Consider the following 19,875-nt stretch of genomic DNA (forward strand, 5'->3'; position numbering starts at 1 on the left):
ATTATTCAATCAAGAGTTTGTTATTTTAAAATAGTGCTGGTATGTACTATTTACTCTGAAACAGAAAAGAGATGAAGATTTCTGTTTGTAAGAGGAAAATGATTTTAGCAACCGTTACTAAAATCGATGGCTGTTCCACACAGGACTGTTGAGAGGAATTAACTTCAGTTGGGGGAACAGTGAGCAGACTTTTGCTGCTTGAGGTATGACACATTCTAACAAGACGATGTAATGCTGGAAGCTGTCATTTTCCCTATGGGATCTGGTAAGCCATTTTTATTACAGACAGTAAATAAGGGCTTCACAAGGGCTTTTTAAGACTGTAGACATTTTCTGGGCTAAATCGATTCATATATTCACATATTTAGCCTTGAGGAATCATTTTAATCTGGGTATTTTGTAAAATAATATCGGCAGGCACTGTTTTGGACACCTTATTCTCTAGGGGCTTTCCCTAATCATAGGCAGAGCCTCATTTTCGCGCCGGTATTGCGCACTTGTTTTTGAGAAGCATGACATGCAGTCGCATGTGTGAGGAGCTCTGATACATAGAAAAGACTTTCTGAAGGCGTCATTTGGTATCGTATTCCCCTTTGGGCTTGGTTGGGTCTCAGCAAAGCAGATACCAGGGACTGTAAGGGGGTTAAAGATAAAAACGGCTCCGGTTCCGTTATTTTAAGGGTTAAAGCTTCCAAATTTGGTGTGCAATAGTTTTAAGGCTTTAAGACACTGTGGTGAAATTTTGGTGAATTTTGAACAATTCCTTCATACTTTTTCGCAATTGCAGTAATAAAGTGTGTTCAGTTTAAAATTTAAAGTGACAGTAACGGTTTTATTTTAAAACGTTTTTTGTACTTTGTTATCAAGTTTATGCCTGTTTAACATGTCTGAACTACCAGATAGACTGTGTTCTGAATGTGGGGAAGCCAAGGTTCCTTCTCATTTAAATAGATGTGATTTATGTGACACAAAATTTAGAGAAAATGATGCCCAAGATGATTCCTCAAGTGAGGGGAGTAAGCATGGTACTGCATCATCTCCTCCTTCGTCTACACCAGTCTTGCCCACTCAGGAGGCCCCTAGTACATCTAGCGCGCCAATACTCCTTACTATGCAACAATTAACGGCTGTAATGGATAATTCTATCAAAAACATTTTAGCCAAAATGCCCACTTATCAGCGTAAGCGCGACTGCTCTGTTTTAGAAAATACTGAAGAGCATGAGGACGCTGATGATATTGGTTCTGAAGTGCCCCTACACCAGTCTGAGGGGGCCAGGGAGGTTTTGTCTGAGGGAGAAATTTCAGATTCAGGGAAAATTTCTCAACAAGCTGAACCTGATGTGATTACATTTAAATTTAAGTTGGAACATCTCCGCGCTCTGCTTAAGGAGGTGTTATCCACTCTGGATGATTGTGAGAATTTGATCATCCCAGAGAAACTATGTAAAATGGACAAGTTCCTAGAGGTCCCGGGGCCCCCAGAAGCTTTTCCTATACCCAAGCGGGTAGCGGACATTGTAAATAAAGAATGGGAAAGGCCCGGTATACCTTTCGTCCCTCCCCCCATATTTAAAAAATTGTTTCCTATGGTCGACCCCAGAAAGGACTTATGGCAGACAGTCCCCAAGGTCGAGGGGGCGGTTTCTACTTTAAACAAACGCACCACTATACCCATAGAAGATAGTTGTGCTTTCAAAGATCCTATGGATAAAAAATTAGAAGGTTTGCTTAAAAAGATGTTTGTTCAGCAAGGTTACCTTCTACAACCAATTTCATGCATTGTCCCTGTCACTACAGCCGCGTGTTTCTGGTTCGATGAGCTAGAGAAGGCGATCACTAGTGATTCTCCTCCTTATGAGGAGATTATGGACAGAATCCGTGCTCTCAAATTGGCTAATTCTTTCACCCTAGACGCCACTTTGCAATTGGCTAGGTTAGCGGCGAAGAATTCTGGGTTTGCTATTGTGGCGCGCAGAGCGCTTTGGTTGAAATCTTGGTCAGCGGATGCGTCTTCCAAGAACAAATTGCTTAACATTCCTTTCAAGGGGAAAACGCTGTTTGGCCCTGACTTGAAAGAGATTATCTCGGATATCACTGGGGGTAAGGGCCACGCCCTTCCTCAGGATAGGTCTTTCAAGGCAAAAAATAAACCTAATTTTCGTCCCTTTCGTAGAAACGGACCAGCCCCAAGTGCTACGTCCTCTAAGCAAGAGGGTAATACTTCTCAAGCCAAGCCAGCCTGGAGACCAATGCAAGGCTGGAACAAGGGAAAGCAGGCCAAGAAGCCTGCCACTGCTACCAAGACAGCATGAAATGTTGGCCCCCGATCCGGGACCGGATCTGGTGGGGGGCAGACTCTCTCTCTTCGCTCAGGCTTGGGCAAGAGATGTTCTGGATCCTTGGGCACTAGAAATAGTCTCCCAAGGTTATCTTCTGGAATTCAAGGGGCTTCCCCCAAGGGGGAGGTTCCACAGGTCTCAATTGTCTTCAGACCACATAAAGAGACAGGCATTCTTACATTGTGTAGAAGACCTGTTAAAAATGGGAGTGATTCATCCCGTTCCATCAGGAGAACAAGGGATGGGGTTCTACTCCAATCTGTTCGTAGTTCCCAAAAAAGAGGGAACGTTCAGACCAATCTTAGATCTCAAGATCCTAAACAAGTTTCTCAAGGTTCCATCGTTCAAAATGGAAACCATTCGAACAATTCTTCCTTCCATCCAGGAAGGTCAATTCATGACCACGGTGGATTTAAAGGATGCGTATCTACATATTCCTATCCACAAGGAACATCATCGGTTCCTAAGGTTCGCATTCCTGGACAAGCATTACCAGTTCGTGGCACTTCCTTTCGGATTAGCCACTGCTCCAAGGTTTTTCACAAAGGTACTAGGGTCCCTTCTAGCGGTGCTAAGACCAAGGGGCATTGCAGTAGTACCTTACTTGGACGACATTCTGATTCAAGCGTCGTCCCTTCCTCAAGCAAAGGCTCACACGGACATAGTCCTGGCCTTTCTCAGATCTCACGGATGGAAAGTGAACGTAGAAAAGAGTTCTCTATCTCCGTCAACAAGGGTTCCCTTCTTGGGAACAATAATAGACTCCTTAGAAATGAGGATTTTTCTGACAGAGGCCAGAAAAACAAAACTTCTGAACTCTTGTCAAATACTTCATTCCGTTCCTCTTCCTTCCATAGCGCAGTGCATGGAAGTAATAGGTTTGATGGTAGCGGCAATGGACATAGTTCCTTTTGCGCGCATTCATCTAAGACCATTACAACTGTGCATGCTCAATCAGTGGAATGGGGACTATACAGACTTGTCTCCGACGATACAAGTAAATCAGAGGACCAGAGATTCACTCCGTTGGTGGCTGTCCCTGGACAACCTGTCACAAGGGATGAACTTCCGCAGACCAGAGTGGGTCATTGTCACGACCGACGCCAGTCTGATGGGCTGGGGCGCGGTCTGGGGACCCCTGAAAGCTCAGGGTCTTTGGTCTCGGGAAGAATCTCTTCTACCAATAAATATTCTGGAACTGAGGGCGATACTCAATGCTCTCAAGGCTTGGCCTCAGCTAGCAAAGGCCAAGTTCATACGGTTTCAATCAGACAACATGACGACTGTTGCGTACATCAACCATCAGGGGGGAACAAGGAGTTCCCTGGCGATGGAAGAAGTGACCAAAATCATTCAATGGGCGGAGACTCACTCCTGCCACCTGTCTGCAATCCACATCCCAGGAGTGGAAAATTGGGAAGCGGATTTTCTGAGTCGTCAGACATTACATCCGGGGGAGTGGGAACTCCATCCGGAAATCTTTGCCCAAATTACTCAACTGTGGGGCATTCCAGACATGGATCTGATGGCCTCTCGTCAGAACTTCAAGGTTCCTTGCTACGGGTCCAGATCCAGGGATCCCAAGGCGGCTCTAGTAGATGCACTAGTAGCACCTTGGACCTTCAAACTAGCTTATGTATTCCCACCGTTTCCTCTCATCCCCAGGCTGGTAGCCAGGATCAATCAGGAGAGGGCATCGGTGATCTTGATAGCTCCTGCGTGGCCACGCAGGACTTGGTATGCAGATCTGGTGAATATGTCATCGGCTCCACCATGGAAGCTACCTTTGAGACGAGACCTTCTTGTTCAAGGTCCGTTCGAACATCCAAATCTGGTCTCACTCCAACTGACTGCTTGGAGATTGAACGTTTGATCTTATCAAAACGAGGGTTCTCAGATTCTGTTATTGATACTCTTGTTCAGGCCAGAAAGCCTGTAACTAGAAAAATTTACCACAAAATATGGAAAAAATATATCTGTTGGTGTGAATCTAAAGGATTCCCTTGGGACAAGGTAAAAATTCCTAAGATTCTATCCTTTCTTCAAGAAGGATTGGAGAAAGGATTATCTGCAAGTTCCTTGAAGGGACAGATTTCTGCCTTGTCGGTGTTACTTCACAAAAAACTGGCAGCTGTGCCAGATGTTCAAGCCTTTGTTCAGGCTCTGGTTAGAATCAAGCCTGTTTACAAACCTTTGACTCCTCCTTGGAGTCTCAACTTAGTTCTTTCAGTTCTTCAGGGGGTTCCGTTTGAACCCTTACATTCCGTTGATATTAAGTTATTATCTTGGAAAGTTTTGTTTTTGGTTGCAATTTCTTCTGCTAGAAGAGTTTCAGAATTATCTGCTCTGCAGTGTTCTCCTCCTTATCTGGTGTTCCATGCAGATAAGGTGGTTTTACGTACTAAACCTGGTTTTCTTCCGAAAGTTGTTTCTAACAAAAACATTAACCAGGAGATAGTCGTGCCTTCTTTGTGTCCGAATCCAGTTTCAAAGAAGGAACGTTTGTTGCACAATTTGGATGTTGTTCGCGCTCTAAAATTCTATTTAGATGCTACAAAGGATTTTAGACAAACATCTTCCTTGTTTGTTGTTTATTCTGGTAAAAGGAGAGGTCAAAAAGCAACTTCTACCTCTCTCTCTTTTTGGATTAAAAGCATCATCAGATTGGCTTATGAGACTGCCAGACGGCAGCCTCCTGAAAGAATCACAGCTCATTCCACTAGGGCTGTGGCTTCCACATGGGCCTTCAAGAACGAGGCTTCTGTTGATCAGATATGTAGGGCAGCGACTTGGTCTTCACTGCACACTTTTACCAAATTTTACAAGTTTGATACTTTTGCTTCTTCTGAGGCTATTTTTGGGAGAAAGGTTTTGCAAGCCGTGGTGCCTTCCATTTAGGTGACCTGATTTGCTCCCTCCCTTCATCCGTGTCCTAAAGCTTTGGTATTGGTTCCCACAAGTAAGGATGACTCCGTGGACCGGACACACCTATGTTGGAGAAAACAGAATTTATGTTTACCTGATAAATTACTTTCTCCAACGGTGTGTCCGGTCCACGGCCCGCCCTGGTTTTTTAATCAGGTCTGATAATTTATTTTCTTTAACTACAGTCACCACGGTATCATATGGTTTCTCCTATGCAAATATTCCTCCTTTACGTCGGTCGAATGACTGGGGTAGGCGGAGCCTAGGAGGGATCATGTGACCAGCTTTGCTGGGCTCTTTGCCATTTCCTGTTGGGGAGGAGAATATCCCACAAGTAAGGATGACGCCGTGGACCGGACACACCGTTGGAGAAAGTAATTTATCAGGTAAACATAAATTCTTTTTTTTTTTTCTGTATAGTTTCTTTTGCTCCCAAATAATTCACGCAAATTCTATTATAAGACCTATCTCTATAGAACAGGTTTATGTATATAAAAAAGCAACTCAAAACATGCTATAACTAATGCAGTATTCTCCCTAGGACCTATTTATTGGGTACACCACCTGGCTAATATGTGAGCCAGTATTAGGCTAAAATGAGCTAATAATTTTCTTTCAAAGTGTGTTGTTCAAATTATCATTAAATCAGTCTATGGTAAATTATGCAATAATTTTGTGCTTTGTATAACTTCAGTAACATTTATAAATAACAGAAAATGTTAATACATTGCAAAGTATTTTACTGCCCCACCTGGCTACTTCATCAAGCAACCCGGCTGGCAGACAATTTTGTGGAGAACACTGTAATGTAGTGAATAACTTGCAAACATTATTGTTTTATAGGAACATGTGCTTATTGAAGCTTACAAGAAGTGCCTTATAGTTTTAACGCATTGCCACAGTGGTTTCACTGACGGAGAACAGCCGATTACTCTGAACATATCTGGCCATTCGGTAGAAACAATCAGATACTGTGTTTCACAGGAGAAAGTTAGCATTCACTTGCCTGTCTCACGCTTACTTGCTGGTAAGAGTTCTATATGGTTTAAAGTTTCTTAAATTTTGTTTTGTTTCTTTCACAGCTCACTTTTTTTTTTTGCTCTTTTTTTGTTGTTGTTCCTTTTAACGGTTAGAAAACAGGATTACCTAAAATAGCCTCTGTTAAAAATATAGAAAAAGCTTTTTCTGAAACTTTTATTACATTATGTACACACTAAAGGCATGAAATGAATAAGGGCATACAGTTGATTATTTTGTATGAGCCTGTTTTCTAAATATTTTATGGAAACATAGTGCTGTGTGCATTGTTGTTTTAAAGTGTCCCTAGGAGGATTGCAGTACAGACATTAAAATATGAATGTTTCATTTATGCATATTGTAACCAAAAACTGCATTGAATTTGCAGCATTCATTGTGTTCCCAGCATTTTCCTTTTTTCTTTCAAAATAATATACAGAAAGAGAAGCACTCAACCAGGGTCAAACAGCGGCTCAGTAGCTTGTTCTTTGGCAGATCACTACCTGAAAACAGGCTGTTTCACAGAAGAAATCCCACCTAAAAAGGATAGTCCAGCCTGAAAATTAGTCTTTCAAAATTAGAATTTGTACAAACAGTCACTAAGCAAACAGGAAATTCAGTGACATATTTGTGTAATTACTTTTCAGTAACTATTTTTAACATCTTGTGCACAAAGAAATAGAAGTATGGCACCTTATTTGGACAAAATGATGGGGTGCACTTTTTATTTTATATTTCTCCAACATTGGTGTGTCCGGTCCACGGCGTCATCCTTACTTGTGGGATAGTCTCTTCCCCAACAGGAAATGGCAAAGAGTCCCAGCAAAGCTGGCCATATAGTCTCTCCTAGGCTCCGCCCACCCCAGTCATTCTCTTTGCCGTTGCACAGGCAACATCTCCACGGAGATGGTTAAGAGTTTTTTTGGTGTTTAAATGTAGTTTTTTTATTCTTCTATCAAGAGTTTGTTATTTTAAAATAGTGCTGGTATGTACTATTTACTCTGAAACAGAAAAGGATGAAGATTTCTGTTTGTGAGAGGAAGATGATTTTAGCAGACAGTAACTAAAATCGATTGCTGTTTCCACATAGGACTGTTGAGATGAAGTAACTTCAGTTGGGGGAAGCAGTTAGCAGACTTATCTGCTTAAGGTATGACTAGCCATATTTCTAACAAGACGATGTAATGCTGGAAGGCTGTCATTTCCCCTCATGGGGACCGGTAAGCCATTTTCTTAGTCAAACAAACAGAATAAAGGGCTTATTATGGGCTAAAAAGAACTGGTAGACACTTTTATGGGCTAAATCGATTGCTTTATTTGGGCATTTTATTCATATTTATGCTGACAATTTGCATTTATAAACTTGGGGAACGTTTATTAAACGGCAGGCACTGTGTTAGACACCTTTTCCAGTCAGGGGGCCTTCCTAGTTGTAGACTGAGCCTCATTTTCGCGCCATTATTGCGCAGTTGTTTTTTGAGAGCAGGGCATGCAGATGCATGTGTGAGGATCTAAAAATTGCTGGAAAAGCTTCTAGAAGGCGTCAATTGGTATCGTATTCCCCTCTGGGCTTGGTTGGGTCTCAGCAAAGACTATAGCTGGGACTGTATAGGGGTTAAATTTATAAACGGCTCCGGTTCCGTTATTTTAAGGGTTGTGCAATACTATTAATGCTTTAAGACACTGTGGTGAAATTTTGGTAATTTTTGAACAATTCCTTCATACTTTTTCACATATTCAGTAATAAAGTGTTTTCTGTTTAAAATTTAAAGAGACAGTAACGGTTTTGTTTTAAAACGTTTTTTGTGCTTTGTTGACAAGTTTAAGCCTGTTTAACATGTCTGTACCTTCAGATAAGCTATGTTCTATATGTATTAAAGCCAATGTGTCTCCCCATTTAAATTTATGTGATAATTGTGCCATAGCGTCCAAACAAAGTAAGGACAGTACTGCCACAGATAATGAAATTGCCCAAGATGATTCCTCAGATGAGGGGAGTAAACATGATACTACATCATCTCCTACTGTGTCTACACCAGTTTTGCCCACGCAGGAGGCCCCTAGTACATCTAGTGTGCCAATACTTATTACCATGCAACAATTAACGGCTGTAATGGATAACTCCATAGCAAATATCTTATCCAAAATGCCTACTTATCAAAGAAAGCGCGATTGCTCTGTTTTAAACACTGAAGAGCAGGAGGGCGCTGATGATAATTGTTCTGTCATACCCTCACACCAATCTGAAGGGGCCATGAGGGAGGTTTTGTCAGATGGAGAAATTTCAGATTCAGGAAAAATTTCTCAACAAGCTGAACCTGATGTCGTGACATTTAAATTTAAATTAGAACATCTCCGTGCACTGCTTAAGGAGGTGTTATCTACTCTGGATGATTGTGACAACTTGGTCATTCCAGAGAAATTATGCAAGATGGACAAGTTTCTAGAGGTTCCGGTGCACCACGACGCTTTTCCTATACCCAAGCGGGTGGCGGACATAGTAAATAAGGAGTGGGAAAAGCCCGGTATACCTTTTGTTCCCCCCCCTATATTTAAGAAATTATTTCCTATGGTTGACCCCAGAAAGGACTTATGGCAGACAGTCCCTAAGGTCGAGGGGGCAGTTTCTACTCTAAACAAACGCACTACTATTCCTATAGAAGATAGTTGTGCTTTCAAAGATCCTATGGATAAAAAATTGGAAGGTTTGCTTAAAAAGATTTTTGTACAGCAAGGTTACCTTCTACAACCCATTTCGTGCATTGTTCCTGTCACTACAGTAGCGTGTTTCTGGTTCGAGGAACTAGAAAAGTCGCTCAGTAGAGAGACTCCATATGAGGAGGTTATGGACAGAGTTCACGCACTTAAATTGGCTAACTCTTTTATTTTAGATGCCGCTTTGCAATTAGCTAGATTAACGGCGAAAAATTCAGGGTTTGCTATCGTGGCGCGCAGAGCGCTTTGGCTAAAGTCTTGGTCAGCGGATGTGTCATCCAAGACAAAATTGCTTAACATCCCTTTCAAAGGTAAAACTCTATTTGGACCAGAATTGAAAGAGATTATTTCAGACATCACTGGAGGAAAGGGCCACGCCCTTCCACAAGATAGGTCTTTCAAGGCTAAAAATAAGTCTAATTTCTCCAACATAGGTGTGTCCGGTCCACGGCGTCATCCTTACTTGTGGGATATTCTCTTCCCCAACAGGAAATGGCAAAGAGCCCAGCAAAGCTGGTCACATGATCCCTCCTAGGCTCCGCCTACCCCAGTCATTCTCTTTGCCGTTGTACAGGCAACATCTCCACGGAGATGGCTTAGAGTTTTTTAGTGTTTAACTGTAGTTTTTATTATTCAATCAAGAGTTTGTTATTTTAAAATAGTGCTGGTATGTACTATTTACTCAGAAACAGAAAAGAGATGAAGATTTCTGTTTGTATGAGGAAAATGATTTTAGCAACCGTTACTAAAATCCATGGCTGTTCCACACAGGACTGTTGAGAGGAATTAACTTCAGTTGGGGGAACAGTGAGCAGTCTCTTGCTGCTTGAGGTATGACACATTCTAACAAGACGATGTAATGCTGGAAGCTGTCATTTTCCCTATGGGATCCGGTAAGCCATGTTTATTAAGATTGTAAATAAGGGCTTCACAAGGGCTTATTAAGACTGTAGACTTTTTCTGGGCTAAATCGATTCATTATTAACACATATTTAGCCTTGAGGAATCATTTAATCTGGGTATTTTGATAAGTTTATATCGGCAGGCACTTTTTTAGACACCTTTCTCTTTAGGGGCTTTCACAAATCATAGGCAGAGCCTCATTTTCGCGCCGGTGTTGCGCACTTGTTTTTGAGAGGCATGACATGCAGTCGCATGTGTGAGGAGCTCTGATACATAGAAAAGACTTTCTGAAGGCGTCATTTGGTATCGTATTCCCCTTTGGGCTTGGTTGGGTCTCAGCAAAGCAGACACCAGGGACTGTAAAGGGGTTAAAGTTAAAAACGGCTCCGGTTCCGTTATTTTAAGGGTTAAAGCTTCCAAATTTGGGGTGCAATACTTTTAAGGCTTTAAGACACTGTGGTGAAATTTTGGTGAATTTTGAGCAATTCCTTCATATTTTTTCGCAATTGCAGTAATAAAGTGTGTTCAGTTTAAAATTTAAAGTGACAGTAACGGTTTTATTTTAAAACGTTTTTTGTACTTTGTTACCAAGTTTATGCCTGTTTAACATGTCTGAACTACCAGATAGACTGTGTTCTGAATGTGGGGAAGCCAGAGTTCCTTCTCATTTAAATAAATGTTATTTATGTGACAATGACAATGATGCCCAAGATGATTCCTCAAGTGAGGGGAGTAAGCATGGTACTGCATCATTCCCTCCTTCGTCTACACGAGTCTTGCCCACTCAGGAGGCCCCTAGTACATCTAGCGCGCCAATACTCCTTACTATGCAACAATTAACGGCTGTAATGGATAATTCTGTCAAAAACATTTTAGCCAAAATGCACACTTATCAGCGTAAGCGCGACTGCTCTGTTTTAGATACTGAAGTGCATGACGACGCTGATAATAATGGTTCTGAAGGGCCCCTAAACCAGTCTGATGGGGCCAGGGAGGTTTTGTCTGAGGGAGAAATTACTGATTCAGGGAACATTTCTCAACAAGCTGAACCTGATGTGATTACGTTTAAATTTAAGTTGGAACATCTCCGCATTCTGCTTAAGGAGGTATTATCCACTCTGGATGATTGTGACAAGTTGGTCATCCCAGAGAAACTATGTAAAATGGACAAGTTCCTAGAGGTCCCGGGGCTCCCAGAAGCTTTTCCTATACCCAAGCGGGTGGCGGACATTGTAAATAAAGAATGGGAAAGGCCCGGTATTCCTTTCGTCCCTCCCCCCATATTTAAAAAATTGTTTCCTATGGTCGACCCCAGAAAGGACTTATGGCAGACAGTCCCCAAGGTCGAGGGAGCGGTTTCCACTTTAAACAAACGCACCACTATACCCATAGAAGATAGTTGTGCTTTCAAAGATCCTATGGATAAAAAATTAGAAGGTTTACTTAAAAAGATGTTTGTTCAGCAGGGTTACCTTCTACAACCAATTTCATGCATTGTCCCTGTCACTAAAGCCGCGTGTTTCTGGTTCGATGAGCTGGTAAAGGCGGTCGATAGTGATTCTCCTCCTTATGAGGAGATTATGGACAGAATCAATGCTCTCAAATTGGCTAATTCTTTCACCCTAGACGCCACTTTGCAATTGGCTAGGTTAGCGGCTAAGAATTCTGGGTTTGCTATTGTGGCGCGCAGAGCGCTTTGGTTGAAATCTTGGTCAGCTGATGCGTCTTCCAAGAACAAGCTACTTAACATTCCTTTCAAGGGGAAAACGCTGTTTGGCCCTGACTTGAAAGAGATTATCTCTGATATCACTGGGGGTAAGGGCCATGCCCTTCCTCAGGATCGGCCTTTCAAGGCCAAAAATAAACCTAATTTTCGTCCCTTTCGTAGAAACGGACCAGCCCAAAGTGCTACGTCCTCTAAGCAAGAGGGTAATACTTCTCAAGCCAAGCCAGCTTGGAGACCAATGCAAGGCTGGAACAAGGGAAAGCAGGCCAAGAAACCTGCCACTGCTACCAAGACAGCATGAAATGTTGGCCCCCGATCCGGGACCGGATCTGGTGGGGGGCAGACTCTCTCTCTTCGCTCGGGCTTGGGCAAGAGATGTTCTGGATCCTTGGGCGCTAGAAATAGTCTCCCAAGGTTATCTTCTGGAATTCAAGGGGCTTCCCCCAAGGGGGAGGTTCCACAGGTCTCAGTTGTCTTCAGACCACATAAAAAGACAGGCATTCTTACGACAAAAAGCTGGCAGCTGTGCCAGATGTTCAAGCCTTTGTTCAGGCTCTGGTTAGAATCAAGCCTGTTTACAAACCTTTGACTCCTCCTTGGAGTCTCAACTTAGTTCTTTCAGTTCTTCAGGGGGTTCCGTTTGAACCCTTACATTCCGTTGATATTAAGTTATTATCTTGGAAAGTTTTGTTTTTGGTTGCAATTTCTTCTGCTAGAAGAGTTTCAGAATTATCTGCTCTGCAGTGTTCTCCTCCTTATCTGGTGTTCCATGCAGATAAGGTGGTTTTACGTACTAAACCTGGTTTTCTTCCAAAAGTTGTTTCTAACAAAAACATTAACCAGGAGATTATCGTACCTTCTCTGTGTCCGAAACCAGTTTCGAAGAAGGAACGTTTGTTGCACAATTTGGATGTTGTTCGCGCTCTAAAATTCTATTTAGATGCTACAAAGGATTTTAGACAAACATCTTCCTTGTTTGTTGTTTATTCCGGTAAAAGGAGAGGTCAAAAAGCAACTTCTACCTCTCTCTCTTTTTGGATTAAAAGCATCATCAGATTGGCTTACGAGACTGCCGGACGGCAGCCTCCCGAAAGAATCACAGCTCATTCCACTAGGGCTGTGGCTTCCACATGGGCCTTCAAGAACGAGGCTTCTGTTGATCAGATATGTAGGGCAGCGACTTGGTCTTCACTGCACACTTTTACCAAATTTTACAAGTTTGATACTTTTGCTTCTTCTGAGGCTATTTTTGGGAGAAAGGTTTTGCAAGCCGTGGTGCCTTCCATCTAGGTGACCTGATTTGCTCCCTCCCATCATCCGTGTCCTAAAGCTTTGGTATTGGTTCCCACAAGTAAGGATGACGCCGTGGACCGGACACACCTATGTTGGAGAAAACAGAATTTATGTTTACCTGATAAATTACTTTCTCCAACGGTGTGTCCGGTCCACGGCCCGCCCTGGTTTTTTAATCAGGTCTGATAATTTATTTTCTTTAACTACAGTCACCACGGTTTCATATGGTTTCTCCTATGCAAATATTCCTCCTTAACGTCGGTCGAATGACTGGGGTAGGCGGAGCCTAGGAGGGATCATGTGACCAGCTTTGCTGGGCTCTTTGCCATTTCCTGTTGGGGAAGAGAATATCCCACAAGTAAGGATGACGCCGTGGACCGGACACACCGTTGGAGAAAGTAATTTATCAGGTAAACATAAATTCTGTTTCTCGTTCCTTTCGCAATTTCAGGAACGGAGCGGCCTCTAATTCTGCATCCTCTAAGCAAGAGGGTAATGCCTCACAACCCAAACCAGCCTGGAAACCAATGCAAGGCTGGAACAAGGGTAAGCAGGCCAAGAAGCCTGCCGCTGCTAACAAAACAGCATGAAGGAGTAGCCCCCGATCTGGGACCGGATCTAGTGGGGGGCAGACTCTCTCTCTTTGCTCAGGCTTGGGCAAGAGATGTTCAGGATCCCTGGGCGCTAGAAATAGTTTCTCAAGGTTATCTCCTGGAATTCAAGGAACTACCCCCAAGGGGAAGGTTCCACATGTCTCACTTATCCTCAAACCAAATAAAGAGACAGGCATTCTTACATTGTGTAGAAGACCTGTTAAAGATGGGAGTGATACACCCAGTTCCAATAAAAGAACAAGGAATGGGATTTTATTCCAATCTGTTCGTAGTTCCCAAAAAAGAGGGAACTTTCAGACCAATTTTGGATTTGAAGATCCTAAACAAATTTCTCAGGGTACCATCGTTCAAGATGGAAACCATTCGAACGATTCTACCCACTATCCAGGAAAGTCAATTTATGACTACAGTGGATCTAAAGGATGCGTACCTACATATTCCTATCCACAAAGAACATCATCAGTTCCTAAGGTTCGCTTTTCTGGACAAGCATTACCAGTTTGTGGCCCTCCCATTCGGGTTAGCCACTGCTCCAAGGATTTTCACAAAGGTGCTAGGGTCCCTTCTAGCGGTTCTAAGACCGAGGGGCATTGCAGTAGTACCTTACTTGGACGACATTCTAATACAAGCGTCGTCTCTGTCAAAAGCAAAGGCTCATACAGACATCGTTCTGACCTTTCTCAGATCACACGGATGGAAGGTGAACATAGAAAAAAGTTCTCTGTCTCCGTCGACAAGAGTTCCCTTCTTGGGAACAATAATAGATTCCTCAGAAATGAGGATTTTTCTGACAGAGGTCAGAAAATCAAAACTTCTAAGCTCTTGTCAAGCTCTTCATTCTGTTCCTCGTCCTTCCATAGCGCAGTGCATGGAAGTAGTGGGGTTGATGGTTGCAGCAATGGACATAGTTCCTTTTGCACGAATTCATCTAAGACCATTACAACTGTGCATGCTCAAACAGTGGAATGGGGATTATACAGACTTGTCTCCAATGATTCAAGTAGATCAGAAGACCAGAGATTCACTCCGTTGGTGGCTGACCCTGGACCATCTGTCCCAGGGAATGAGCTTCCGCAGACCAGAGTGGGTCATTGTCACGACCGACGCCAGTCTAGTGGGCTGGGGAGCGGTCTGGGAATCCCTGAAAGCTCAGGGTCTATGGTCTCGGGAAGAGTCTCTTCTCCCGATAAACATTCTGGAACTGAGAGTGATATTCAATGCTCTCAGGGCTTGGCCTCAACTAGCAAAGGCCAGATTCATAAGGTTCCAATCAGACAACATGACGACCGTTGCCTATATCAATCATCAGGGAGGAACAAGGAGTTCCCTGGCGATGAAAGAAGTGACCAAAATAATTCAATGGGCGGAGGATCACTCCTGCCACCTGTCTGCGATCCACATCCCAGGTGTGGAAAACTGGGAGGCGGATTTTCTGAGTCGTCAGACATTCCATCCGGGGGAGTGGGAACTCCACCCGGAGATCTTTGCCCAAATAACCCAATTATGGGGCATTCCAGACATGGATCTGATGGCGTCTCGTCAGAACTTCAAGGTTCCTTACTACGGGTCCAGATCCAGGGATCCCAAGGCGACTCTAGTAGATGCACTAGTAGCTCCTTGGACCTTCAACCTAGCTTATGTATTTCCACCGTTTCCTCTCATTCCCAGGCTGGTAGCCAGGATCAAACAGGAGAGGGCCTCGGTGATCTTGATAGCTCCTGCGTGGCCACGCAGGACTTGGTATGCAGACCTGGTGAATATGTCATCGGTTCCACCATGGAAGCTACCTTTGAGACAGGACCTTCTTGTTCAGGGTCCATTCGAACATCCAAATCTGGTCTCTCTCCAGCTGACGGCTTGGAGATTGAACGCTTGATTCTATCGAAGCGTGGATTTTCAGATTCTGTGATAGATACTCTGGTTCAGGCCAGAAAACCGGTAACTAGAAAGATTTACCATAAGATATGGAAAAGATATATCTGTTGGTGTGAATCTAAAGGATTTCCATGGAATAAGATAAAAATTCCTAAGATTCTCTCCTTTCTACAAGAAGGTTTGGAGAAAGGATTATCTGCAAGTTCTCTAAAGGGACAGATCTCTGCTTTATCTGTCTTACTGCACAAAAGACTGGCAGCTGTGCCAGATGTTCAAGCATTTGTTCAGGCTCTGGTTAGGATCAAGCCTGTTTACAGACCTTTGACTCCTCCCTGGAGTCTAAATCTAGTTCTTTCAGTTCTTCAAGGGGTTCCGTTTGAACCTTTACATTCCATAGATATTAAGTTGTTATCTTGGAAAGTTTTGTTTTTGGTTGCTATTTCTTCTGCTAGAAGAGTTTCAGAGTTATCTGCTCTACAGTGTTCTCCGCCCTATCTAGTGTTCCATGCAGATAAGGTGGTCTTACGTACTAAGCCTGGTTTTCTTCCTAAGGTTGTTTCTAACAAAAATATTAACCAGGAGATAGTTGTACCTTCTTTATGTCCGAATCCAGTTTCAAAGAAGGAACGTTTGTTACACAATTTGGACGTAGTCCGTGCTCTAAAATTCTATTTAGAGGCTACAAAAGATTTCAGACAAACTTCATCCTTGTTTGTTGTTTATTCTGGTAAAAGGAGAGGTCAGAAAGCGACTTCTACCTCTCTTTCCTTTTGGCTTACAAGCATTATCCGATTGGCTTATGAGACTGCCGGACGGCAGCCTCCTGAAAGAATCACAGCTCACTCCACTAGGGCTGTGGCTTCCACATGGGCCTTCAAGAACGAGGCTTCTGTTGACCAGATATGTAAGGCAGCGACTTGGTCTTCACTGCACACTTTTGCTAAATTTTACAAATTTGATACTTTTGCTTCTTCGGAGGCTATTTTTGGGAGAAAGGTTTTGCAAGCTGTGGTGCCTTCCGTTTAGGTGACCTGATTTGCTCCCTCCCTTCATCCGTGTCCTAAAGCTTTGGTATTGGTTCCCACAAGTAAGGATGATTCCGTGGACCGGACACACCAATGTTGGAGAAAACAGAATTTATGCTTACCTGATAAATTACTTTCTCCAACGGTGTGTCCGGTCCACGGCCCGTCCTGGTTTTTTAATCAGGTCTGATGAATTATTTTCTCTAACTACAGTCACCACGGTACCATATGGTTTCTCCTATATATATTTCCTCCTGTACGTCGGTCGAATGACTGGGGTGGGCGGAGCCTAGGAGAGACTATATGGCCAGCTTTGCTGGGACTCTTTGCCATTTCCTGTTGGGGAAGAGAATATCCCACAAGTAAGGATGACGCCGTGGACCGGACACACCGTTGGAGAAAGTAATTTATCAGGTAAGCATAAATTCTGTTTTTTATTCTACCTCTTGGAAAGTTGACTTGCATAAGCCAGCAATTTTAAAGACCCCTATGACTTTATTTACAATTCTCCATAAAGGGACTTTTTAGTTCTTATTTGTTTTTTCTATCTTTCTTTTTGTGCTGCGGCATCCTCTCTAAACTCAATGGCTTTGGCTGCCTGCCCGCGGCACAGCGCCCTTTTTTTAATGAAGTGACGTTTCCACCTCTAAGCCAATAGCTGTGCAAGGCGATCTGGACTGTTCTGAATGCTAGCATGGCTATTGGCTTAGTGGTGGAAATTTCACCTCTTTGGGAAAAAAAGAGTGCTGGGATATGGGTGGCTGGAGCCGCTGAGTTTAGCGAGAAGGCTGCGGCACAGAAAGGGTAAGTTTAACACTTTGTTTTTACAAAGTGATCACTGAATGTCGTATTTATTTTTAGTGAAATGTGTTGTGTGAAAGTGCTTAAAGCGACAGTCAAGTATGATTCAGATTGGGCATGCAATTTTAAATAACTATCCAATTTTTACTTTAATCATTAAATTTGTTTTGTTCTTTGGGTATTCTTTGTTGAAAGCTTAACCTAAGTAGGCTCTTAAACTTATTTCTAAGCCATTGAATCCTCCTCTTGTCTCAGTGCATTTTAATAGTTTTTCACAGTTAGCAATGCTAGTTTTTGTGCCATACAGATAACATTATTTATAAATTAGCACTGATTGCCTAAAATGCAAGTCTGTCAAAAGAACTGAAATAAGGGGGCAGTCTGCAGAGGCTTAGATACAAAATGTATTAATATAATTGTGTTGGTTATGAAAAACTGGGGAATGGGTACTAAAGGGATTATCTATCTTTTTTTAAACAATACAAATTTTTAAGTAGACTGTCCCTTTAATCCTATGCTTCAAGAATCTCTATTTTAACAAAAAAAACTTCAACACCTTGCAAACAATACATTCAACACATACCTAACCATAACCATTCAAAACCAACAACAGGTATAATACTGAAAAAATGAAGTATTTCACATCTCCTACCCTGTATACGGGCTGCCATACTAGGTTTATCTCAGCAAATTATTCTGATCATGATTCAACTTTAATAAATAAAATACAATTTTGTTTCTGTTCCACAATAAATTCCTTTTTTATTTTACATTTTTCCTGCAAATTTGTTTGAATTTTATGCAACCTTTATTTTGAGTTGCACATAAAGTATACTGTATTCAGTACCCAAGTATTACAGGACATCATAACATTTAATAAATATTATGGAGTTTTACATTGCAAGTCATTTTTGTTAAGTAATACATTTGGGTCTCTTTTGTGTAGGATTGCACGCCTTGCTGAGTAAAACTGAAGTGGCATACAAATTTCCAGAGCAGCTCCCGTTTGTAAGTAGAGACGTTATGAATGTCGATGTAACAGACAGACCTTGTGGGTTGATCTAAATCCATCAACGCTTTAGTGTTCTTCCTTTAACAGAGTTTCTGTATCTCTCAGTTATTGTACTACAGTCGCTGTTTCTAAAAAATGAAGTAGGTTATTATAAGTGCATTCAAATTAGCCATACATTGTAATAAAAATGAAGGCTGTTGGTTGTTATTCTAATAATTGTGAAAAGTCTGAGATCTTTTATATGGTCATTATAGCAGAATCTTGCACAGTGTTTTAGCAAAATGTGCCCCTTAATCAAGTACTGATAAGAGAATAAATAATACTCCTTTATAAATACATGAACATATAGTAGTAAATATAAAAAGCATCATTTATTCATGGTGGTGATATGAAATTAAGAGTTTCAAATTAAGTATTTAGTCTACTTAGCATTTAAAGTTGATCTCTTTTTGTTTTCCTTAGGGCAATGTATATTCTTACATAAGTCTTCAAGGAGTATAAACCATTTAGTTCCATTTATAGAATATATGCTGATCGATACAGTTTTTAACGTACCACATTTATTTTCAAGCTGAACAAACATAAGTAACAAAATAAAAATAAATTCTGGTTATGGACTTTGAAGACCGTGAAATCTCTTAATAGACTTAAATGTATGAGATGTATTAAAATAAAACAATAGATTCATTTGGTAATGTTCATAATAAAGTAGACTAGATTGTTGCACCCATGCGAGTGTCCAGTGTAATGTAAGGGTACTCCAGCCGGACAGATAGCTCAGCATGCTAAGGCACTGTGGCTGAGCTCTGTAGCAACCCAAGGGTTGCAGGTTTGATCCCCGGTGATGTTCACTCAGCCTTTCATCCTTCCGAGGTCGATAAAATGAGCAGCACCTTGAGACCCTTACGGGTGATTAGCCGTGCTTTACAAGTACCCCATATATACATATATACATACATACATACTGTACGTACGTACGTACATACATACATTGTAACACTGTTTTGTTTGAATAGTGTGTTTTTTACTTTCTGTTGCAGGCCTTGTCTTTTGTAGTTTTTATTTCTTTATTTACAATGATTCCAAATAAATGGTTTATTTTGGGAAACTTTTTGTTTATACAGTAAACCAATTAACTGCAAGTTTGAAATTTAAAGTGTATTTACATAGAACTTTTCCACACAGAGCGAACTGAGCCCACCTATGCTAATTGAGCACCCTCTGCGATGTTTGGTATTATGTGCTCAGGTACATGCAGGGATGTGGCGAAGAAATGGATTTTCTTTAGTTAATCAGGTTAGTAATTAATTTCCACTATTCACCATTTTTTTAAATTTGTTACAAGGTTGTTTAATCCAATTTCAATACTTCCCTTTATCCAAGGGAAATGTTTGCTGCAATTAGCTGCACAAGCACACAGTTTAGTAGCTTATTTTATTGGATGATCACTTCCTGGAGAGCAGCTTCTTATATTTTTCTTTTACCTTTACCAGGGGAGATTTTCCTGAAGTATATCAGTTAAATACCATTTAAAAGGTCAGCCCCCAAATTCAAGGCACTTCTGCTTCCAGCTAGAGCTTTGTACACCAGACAATGGCTATGGGTTGCATACATCGGTATGGGTCTCA

General features: G+C 41.8%; 1 protein-coding gene across 1 annotated transcript in view; it reads left to right on the forward strand.

Moving 5' to 3' along the window:
* UBR2 (ubiquitin protein ligase E3 component n-recognin 2) overlaps positions 1-19,875 on the forward strand; it is a 689,885-nt gene that overhangs the window by 213,169 nt on the left and 456,841 nt on the right. The window contains 3 exon segments of the mRNA XM_053712365.1: positions 6,110-6,293; positions 18,182-18,243; positions 19,433-19,543. Of these exon segments, the coding sequence (XP_053568340.1) occupies positions 6,110-6,293; positions 18,182-18,243; positions 19,433-19,543 (357 nt within the window).

This window comes from Bombina bombina, chromosome 4 (assembly GCF_027579735.1).
Source record: "Bombina bombina isolate aBomBom1 chromosome 4, aBomBom1.pri, whole genome shotgun sequence".
NCBI lineage: Eukaryota > Metazoa > Chordata > Amphibia > Anura > Bombinatoridae > Bombina > Bombina bombina.